This window comes from Sinocyclocheilus rhinocerous, unplaced genomic scaffold (genome assembly GCF_001515625.1).
Source record: "Sinocyclocheilus rhinocerous isolate Xijiao unplaced genomic scaffold, SAMN03320098_v1.1 scaffold2275, whole genome shotgun sequence".
Taxonomy (NCBI): Eukaryota; Metazoa; Chordata; class Actinopteri; order Cypriniformes; family Cyprinidae; genus Sinocyclocheilus; species Sinocyclocheilus rhinocerous.
Genome location: NW_015636540.1, coordinates 1 through 8,547, shown reverse-complemented (window position 1 = coordinate 8,547; position 8,547 = coordinate 1). Strand labels below are relative to the sequence as shown.

The 8,547-nt window shown below is 37.6% G+C and overlaps 2 protein-coding genes across 2 annotated transcripts in view; one reads left to right on the top strand and one right to left on the bottom strand.

Annotated features, from left to right (window-relative positions):
* The window catches only part of LOC107747909 (lysyl oxidase homolog 4-like), a 22,955-nt gene extending 21,690 nt beyond the window's left edge, over positions 1–1,265 (top strand). Inside the window, exons 12-13 of the mRNA XM_016562521.1 lie at positions 165–276; positions 1,049–1,265. Of these exons, the coding sequence (XP_016418007.1) occupies positions 165–276; positions 1,049–1,119 (183 nt within the window). The 3' untranslated portion in view covers positions 1,120–1,265. The remainder of the gene's footprint in view (positions 1–164; positions 277–1,048) is intronic.
* Positions 1,266–3,371: 2,106 nt separating this feature from the next.
* LOC107747908 (atlastin-2-like) lies at positions 3,372–7,913 on the bottom strand (the record flags this gene model as incomplete). Its single annotated transcript, XM_016562520.1, has 4 exons — positions 3,372–3,857; positions 3,933–3,947; positions 7,311–7,742; positions 7,816–7,913. Coding segments are annotated over 4 exons (635 nt in total), but the record flags the coding sequence as incomplete, so codon positions are not given.
* Positions 7,914–8,547: the final 634 nt, after the last annotated feature.

The window sequence follows — 8,547 nt, the reverse complement described above, 5'->3', positions numbered from 1 at the left end:
CACTCACACGCACTCACTCACACACTCACTCACACACACTCACTCACTCACACACACTCACTCACACACACACACTCACACTCACACGCGTCCTCACGAGTGAAGTGGTGAGATGTGGTTTTGTTCAGATGGAGACTCGCTGCTGTGTGTGTGTGTGTGTGCAGGTGGAGGTTAATCCGTCGCTGGATATGGCCGAGTCTGATTTCCAGAATAACGTGATGCGCTGCCGCTGCCGCTACGACGGAGCACGCGTCTATCTGTACGGCTGCCACGCCGGTGAGACACACATCACATCCTTCTACTGTCCGATGATATCCGCTTGAGCTCCAGAGCCAGAGAACAACCTGAACACTACTTTAGTTTATTTGAGTGCAATTTACAAGAAAATACGGTTTCTTTCTACGGCACCTGCTACAAATCTATTCTGTTTTGTACAATAAAAAAGAAAAGAAGTAAATAAAAATAAATAAAATAATAGAAACAATAATTACATGAAAATGTTAAAAACGTTAGTGCTTTTGACACTATATTTTATATTTTTTGATAAAAATAAGCATTAAATTAAAATAAATAAAATTATTTTTTGTTAACAAAAAAAAACACATTATTGGAGTATGTTTTACAAGATTTTCTTTCTAGGAGACCTATTTTATATTGATGGCCAGTATTATAAATATATACTATTTGCAAAATAAAATAAAAACATGTTTCATGCTTTTGACACCTGTCGTAACACGTTTACTTTTTGCAATAAATTAAATAATGCATACAATTACATTTAAAATATTTAATTAATAAATAAAACAAGTTAAAATAAAATATTATTTTAGTCTGTCTACTTCAAAATGTCATGTTTAATTCAATGTTACTTGCTGTTGAATGTCGAAATGAAACTCCAGAGGTTATTTGAGTATGTTTAACAAGAAAACACTGTTTCAGTTCTTCTACTTGAATACTTCAGAATTTCAAGTTTAATTCAATGCATTACGTGTCGTTTCTTTGAGGAATTTTCTAGCAGTGTCTGAGTTGTTTTCTGGCTGTGTTTCAGGTGACGCTTACAGCGCAGAGGCAGAGGACCTGTTTGAACACCAGCGTCAGATCTCAAACAACTTCCTGTGATGAAGCGACGCTGGTTTCTCTGATCGCCGCAGCGCAACTCTCGCTGGGCGGAGTCTGCGTGATTGACGGGTAGGGGGTGGGGTTAGTGTGATGATTGACAGGTGGGTGTTTACAGTACAGTTCGGCCAGTATTCGTGAAGCAGAAGATCAGAAGAACGTCCAACTGTTATAATGAAGGACTTCATGAGTCTGCGCAGATGTTTCCAGCACGTCTCAATGAGGCTCTTATGTGTATTGATTCATCTTCATCACCCATCCGAGATTCAGAGGAAAACATGTCAGGGCACAAAATAAAAAAAACACTAATATTGAAAATCAGTCATGAAATTATAACATTGTTTTTCAGGTTGCAACGATTTGAAGTAAACGTAATAGAAATGTTTTCAAAAAGTGTCATTTTTCCTGCTTCTTGTGCTCGTCATTTTCATATTCTAGTAGATTTTAATTTTCATTTCTGTGTTAGTTTGGTCTGTTGGAGAGAAAACAGATGTTTATTCCCTGTTTTTCATTTTTAAATCCCTCTGTAGATCAGCGGTTCTCAACCAGGGTGACTCAAAAGTACTTCAATGAATTTATAAAAATATTTAACTTTTTTTTAAAAATGGTATTAAAATAATGTCTAAATTAAAATGCTGATTAAAAAAAATTTTTTTTTTAAATATTAAAATAATCTAACTGAATTAAAATGCTAAAAAAAACTTTCTAATTCTAAATTTAAAAAAAAAAAAAGTTTTTTAATATTAAAACAAGACAAAAAAAATAACAATTTTAAATAGTTTTTCAAAGAAGAACAAAGTTTTTGAAACTTTTGGAATCACAAAATGAATTGTTGAATGTTGTGTTGAATGAAGGGGGCTTTAAGTCAGAAAGGTTGAGAACCTCGTCTGCAGATGATTTAAAGAAGATTTCATCAAACACACGATCCTGACTTTTCTAATGTTTCTCGTGTTTATTTCTCAGGGCGCTGGTGCTGAGTTTAGGCTTGAATATTAGAATTATTCCCGGCTCAAACGGAGCAGCAGCATCTGTGTAATAAACGCTTCACTGTTGTATCGCATGCACAGGTTTATGGCTCTCTCTGTGAAGAGAAACAGTTTTACAGATTGTGCTTTAATACTTGAAAAATAAACATAAGAAATCTGAGATTTCATACTGAATGAACCCAGAGTCATGATAATAATAATGAAATGTACCTTCATAAAACCTGCCGAAACCCTGAAAACAAGTGAAAAATCCCAGTGCAGCTGTCTAAAGATTATTAAACCAAGATACATTAACTGGAGAAACAAACTAGCATGAGATATGAAGTCTTGTTATGAGAAATTGATCAAAATGAAGTGAGTTTATGGTTAAAAAGACATATCTGCCAATGAGCTCAGAAAAATCAGCTAAATCCAAAGGGAACGCAGGTTTTCATGCTCCACTGACAGAGATTTGTTCTTCAGTTCCAAATTCCAGTGAAAATGTGAATTAAGACGTTTTGAGATCCACAGAAACCCTGGGTTTATATCGTCTCCATCCAAATATGAACTACGCTATTGTTCAGCTCTAAACTGATTCATGTGAAGATATTCAAAACATGAACACGATCCAGTTCTGAATAACGCACACTGACGGTTCTCTGATCTCTGAATCAGTCCGCTAGCTCATAATGACTCGAAGTGAATCGCTTCATTCCTGATGAATCTTTAAAACACTGACAGTGTCATCAAATGATTCTCATGAACAAAGAAACAAATCACACGTGAACGTACAGCGATTCATTTTAATCAACAAATTGAAAAATAAATTAAGAAATATAATTATGAATGGAAAAAGAATGAAACATTCCGGAATGATGAAGCTCAAAGCAGAAGACATGAATGAAGACAGTATAAAACTAAACGTGTGTGTGTGTGTGTGAGTGTGTTCCACGAGTGTGTGCATGAGTGTTGCACAAGTGTGTGTGTGTGCACACACAAGTATGTTTGTGTGTGCGAGTGTGTGTGTGTGTGTGTGTGTGTGTGTGAGAGAGTGTGTGTGTGCACGAGTATGTATGAGTGTTGCACAAGTGTGTGTGTGTGTGTGTGTGCACGAGTATGTTTGTGTGTGCAAGTGTTTGTGCACGAGTGTGTGTGTGAGTGTGTGTGAGAGAGAGATAGAGAGAGAGAGAGAGTGTGTGTACACGAGTATGTATGAGTGTTGCACAAGTGTGTGTGTGTGTACACGAGTATGTATGAGTGTTGCACAAGTGTGTGTGAGTGAGTGTGTGAGTGAGTGTGTGTGTGTGTGTGTTTTTCTCTCCAGCATGGACAGGAATCACAGCATCATTCCTGCAGATGAAGATGAATCCGTGTTTTCTCCTGCTACAGAGGAAGTGTGTGGAAGCGTGAGTCACACACGTTTATCTCGCACGTCATGCCCTGCAGTGAGCAGCTTAAAAACCCTCGTCTGGATGAAAGGAATGATGAAGCACAGGAAGTTCGTCTGTACAGCAGAGAGACGGTGGAATCATTGGTTCAGTTCAGCGTTCTCAACTAGGTCCTCTAGCGGAGCGTCCGGCGGAGGACAGAGACGTCAGCGAGTCCGAACAGAAGAAAGGACATGAGAAAGAGGACACCTGGTGAAAGAGCCCGTGAAACCCCAGAATCCTCGGCGCTAATGTGAGGCTAGTTCCTCTTCTTGATGTTGTTGTTTGAGGACAGTCTCTGTCTCTGCGTCACTTTGCTCCGCGCAACCTCGAACAGTTTGGAAAAGACCTGAAACCAGAGACGCGTGTTAGTATCGCGCGCGCACACTCGTGATGACATGAAGAGGTCAGAGGTCACTCTCACCTTCCGCGGCGTCCTCTGTGAGCATGAAGTGAGAAGAGAGAGACACACAGAACACGTGTTTTAGAGCCACACGTTGGTCTGAAGCTTCATCTCTCTTAAGTTCACCCAAAAATATTTTGAAGAATTTAAGAAGCAAACAGTTGTTGGTCCCCACTGACTTACATAGTAGCGCAAGAAATGCTATGTAAGTCAGTGGGGACCATCAATTGTTTTATTACCAGCATTCTTCAAAATTTCATCTTTTATTTTCAACACAAGAAAGAAACTTACACGGGTTTGGAATGACATGAGGGTGAGTAAATGACGACAAAATTAATTTTTGGGTGAACTATCCCTTTAACTTCAGCTACACTGAAGAAAATTAAATCGGCATTGAATATATGGGACTGAACGAGATTCTTCAGTACGAATGAAAGAAAATCTACAGTATGAAGGTTTAGTATTTGAGCTGCGCACCCTAAATCATCATCAGTGAATTGGTCTAATTTTGGGGACCTACATGATGGCCAATTACAAATCTCAAAAAAAATAAATACATGAATAAATACATAAAAGAAACAATAACTGTGAGAACATTTAAAAACATTTTGTGCTTTTGATGTCTGCCTTAGTTTACTGGTACTACAAAATAAAATAAATAAATAAATATAAATTAAAATATAAACAAAATAAATAAATACAAGTAAAATATATAATATAATAGAAAAAATAATAATACCTACATGCAAAATTAAAAACATTTAATGCTTATGACACCTACCTTAGGAAGTTTACCCTGTGGGGAAAAGTGTTCAAAATAAATCATAAAAATAAATACAAGCTCTCGATTCGATTCTTAATTCGATTCTTGATTTTTTGATCACATTCAGTGAATATAGTTTTAATACAAATACTATTGATATTTCTAAAAAATGAACAGTAAACGTCAGTTTACAAATGGTGAATTAATAAAAATAAATTAAGAGCCACAGGCGTGTATTTTAAACCTATTCTTTTTTGTGTATAGGGTCTTAGGGTTTGTTTTTAACCCTCTGGTGCTCCTCATTTGGGAGTCACACTTGTGGTCTTCACGGTCAAAAGTGACCGGACACCTAAAATGTTAACTTTTTTTTCGCCCCAGTAAAATCAATGTAATATATTTTTGTTCAATAATATTTTTTCTTTTTTATTGTGTATTTTGAGATAATTTCATTGCACTAATTAATATTTATGCGATAATTATGATCAATTTCTGCCCATTGAAAATAATAAAAAAATTAGTGCCATCTGGTGGGAGTAAAATAAGAAAAACATCTGCAATTCCATATAGCTCTATATAAAAGGCCTATACATTTTCTAATTGTTTTTAGACAAAAAAATTAGTGCCATCTGGTGGGAGTAAAATAAGAAAAACATCTGCAATTCCATATAGCTCTATATAAAAGGCCTATACATATTATTATTAAGTTGTGGGTTTGGATATATATTTAGACATTCTCAAAGACAACTTTTTGTAAAAATGTTGATTTGAAGCGTCAGTTTTTGAATTATTAATACTACAGTCAAACCTGAACACAGAGAAAGCATTTTGTTAAACAAAACATTAAAATTCGATAAAAATGTAACAAAAATGAACAAATGTTTTATCAGAGCTTAATCATTCTGGGCCTGATTTGATTTCACACTTAAGTTTTCTGACTCGTTATGGCTATATGGTTATAGCCATACCAATTAATTTGAGTGTGTATAATTGTGTATGTTTGTGTGTGTGTGTGTGTCTGTTTTGCACTCTTGATGTTTTAGAGTTTCACGCTGTCATTGCTGTGTACTTTTATCTGCATTGTGTCAGATTTGTAGATTCTCAGAATTTGAATGTAACCCCTTCATTGCTGTCCACTTTTTACTACATTGTAGTTGAATTATTGCTTTTATTTTACATATTTGCTATGTTAAAGTCACACCAGTTCAAAGGTACGTGTGTGTACGCGTGTGTGTGAGTGGATGTGTTGGTTTTGCACTCTTGATGTTTGAGAGTTTCACGCTGTCATTGCTGTGTACTTTTATCTGCATTGTGTCAGATTTGTAGATTCTCAGAATTTTTGTGTTTTTGTCGATTTCCCATTCATTTCCTATGGTCGTCATTTTTGACTGAAGAGTACAAGTGTGACTATTTGTTTAACGACCACTTAGCCTGCTCGAATCATGCCCTCTATGTTTTTGTGTGTTCACATTCCAAACGCCATAAAAGTCACCAAGTTTGGCACCATTCCGATGAAGCTGTGATTTTTAAAAATTCAAAACGGAAAATGTTTCCGTCAAAAGTGACCGAAGAGCACCTAACAGGGCCCTATAAAATGTTCTTCTTAATTTTTCTGGTAATCAGATGAAGGCATAAAACATGAATTTAATTGATCCTAATCAAATGAAAATTAAACCCTTTTATTTTTTTGGCAAACAAATTGTTGCACAACAGAGGTTTACTGTTAAAATTAAAAAGAAAACAAATGTGATTATTCCTTTAAAAATAAAGATTTATTCATATTTAATAGTAGTAGTAGCACTGTTGTTACACTGGGTCTAGAGACTGCTAAATAGTAATATATTTCTGACAAAGTTTCTTCACGTTTGTCAGACTCTGTTCCGTGTTTCGTGTGTGTTTTGCTCCCCCACGTGATGTCCATGCCCATATTTGGTCCTTCCTGTTTCCTGTTCCTATTATGTTCATTGATCCCAGGTGTTTCTCGTCATGTCTTGTGTATTTAAGCTGTTTCCTGTTTTGAGTCATGTCTTGTGTATTTAAAGTGTTTCCTGTTTTGAGTTCTCTGTCCGGTTTTTAACATCGATCCCCATGTCCTACGTGAGATTCCTGTGATGTCAATAAAGACTTAATCCTGATTCTCCTGCGTTCTCCTCACCGTAGGCACACCGTGACAACGTTAAACTAAAGTTTTATTTTGACGGGTTGCCGTGAAGAACTTGCAGCTGCTGTGTATGTGACGTGACGGTAGTTTTCTCAAATTAAATGGTAAAATGTTAATGAAATGACTCTCAGAGCAGCTGGAGATGATATGCGTGTGTGTTCATGTCGCAGAAGCTGAAAACACCGTATCTCCGCCATGATAAGCACTGAATGAAGGTTTCCTCAAACTAAACGTTTGCTGAAATAAATACCGGAAAACATCGATTCGCGGCTTTTGAGAATCGATATTGAATCGACGTCATTTAAAAAAACGATTAATCGAAAAGTAGATTTTTTTGCCCAGCCCTAATACTGAATCTGACGTAATCATAAAATCTAGAAAGGTCATAAAATATGTTTTCAGCACAGCTGGCTGAGAGATGCAGGTGAGGGAAACTGAAGCAGAACACAGACAAGCTCTGGTTTGCAGTGATACGCACCTGCTCCCACAGGGTTTCTGCCAGCCGGTCGATGAAGCAGCCCAGCTCTCTGAACTCCCCGGAGTATCTGACATAGACCCAGACGCAGAGCGAGAGCAGCGCCAGGCCCATCAGCAGGTTACACAGCGCCGCCGCAGGGCTCAGACCCACGAAGCCCGTCACCACCGACGCCACGTACATGACGAACATCACGGCGAACAGCGTGGCCGGCGTGCGCGCCGCGAAGAAAATGTTCTTCCCGTCGTTGTGTTTGAGGAAGCTGGCGTAGGCCTCGTCGATCTCCTGCTCCAGCTGCTCCTGATAGCGGAGGCAGAACTCCTCGCCGCCCATCTTCTTCACGCCGCGGAACTGACGCACACAGCTCTGCTTCAGCTCCTCGTGACTGCGCTCCAGATCCGCCGGAGACATGTAGGGCCTGTCTCCACCGCACACCTGCAGCCGGGAGAACACGCGTGTGTCGCGGGCGTCACAGCCGAGAGATCACGTGATCAGGAGAGAGACGTACCTGCTCCATGCTCCTGCTGTACGAGTCTTTCGCTCCTGCTACAGCGGCCAGGTTATTAGCTTCAGCCGTCGCCTGCGGCACACGACACAAACACAGCACTCACATCAGGATCAATCCCAGAAAACCCTGAATCGCACACGATATTCACACTGCGTGAAATACTGGTTAAACTATGCATTTCTTCTTGAACTTCGGTGAATATTTCTCATTTAGAGTCATGCAAAGTTCAACACAGATGTGTTTTGGAAAGGCTTTGTATAAACTTTTTGGTTGGGGTCAAAATATATTCATCAATCTTCACTTTTTTAATTAAGATTTTTTTTAAACCATTTAATATAATTGCCCTCAGGACATGTGGGAAACCTAATATCTATAATAATGAAAGATTTCATGGAGCTCATCACAAAGCATTCTGGGATTGATCCTCTTTATAAATGACACATGAAGAACCCTACAAAATGTGTTTTATTTTCAAAAAAAGAATGTCTAATAAATTGAATTCATAAGACTTCAACAATATATAATTTATTACAACTTTTAACTTTTAAGTAATCTTTTTTTATTTAATACCAATTTATTATTCTTATTTATATTATTATAAATGCATTTATTATTATTCCGTAAGAATAAAGTTTTTATTATTACTTTGAGAAGTTCATTCTGTTACACAGTAGCAATTGTAGCGTATGGACCAATCAAACACACAATTTTTCATTTGATTTAACAAATCAG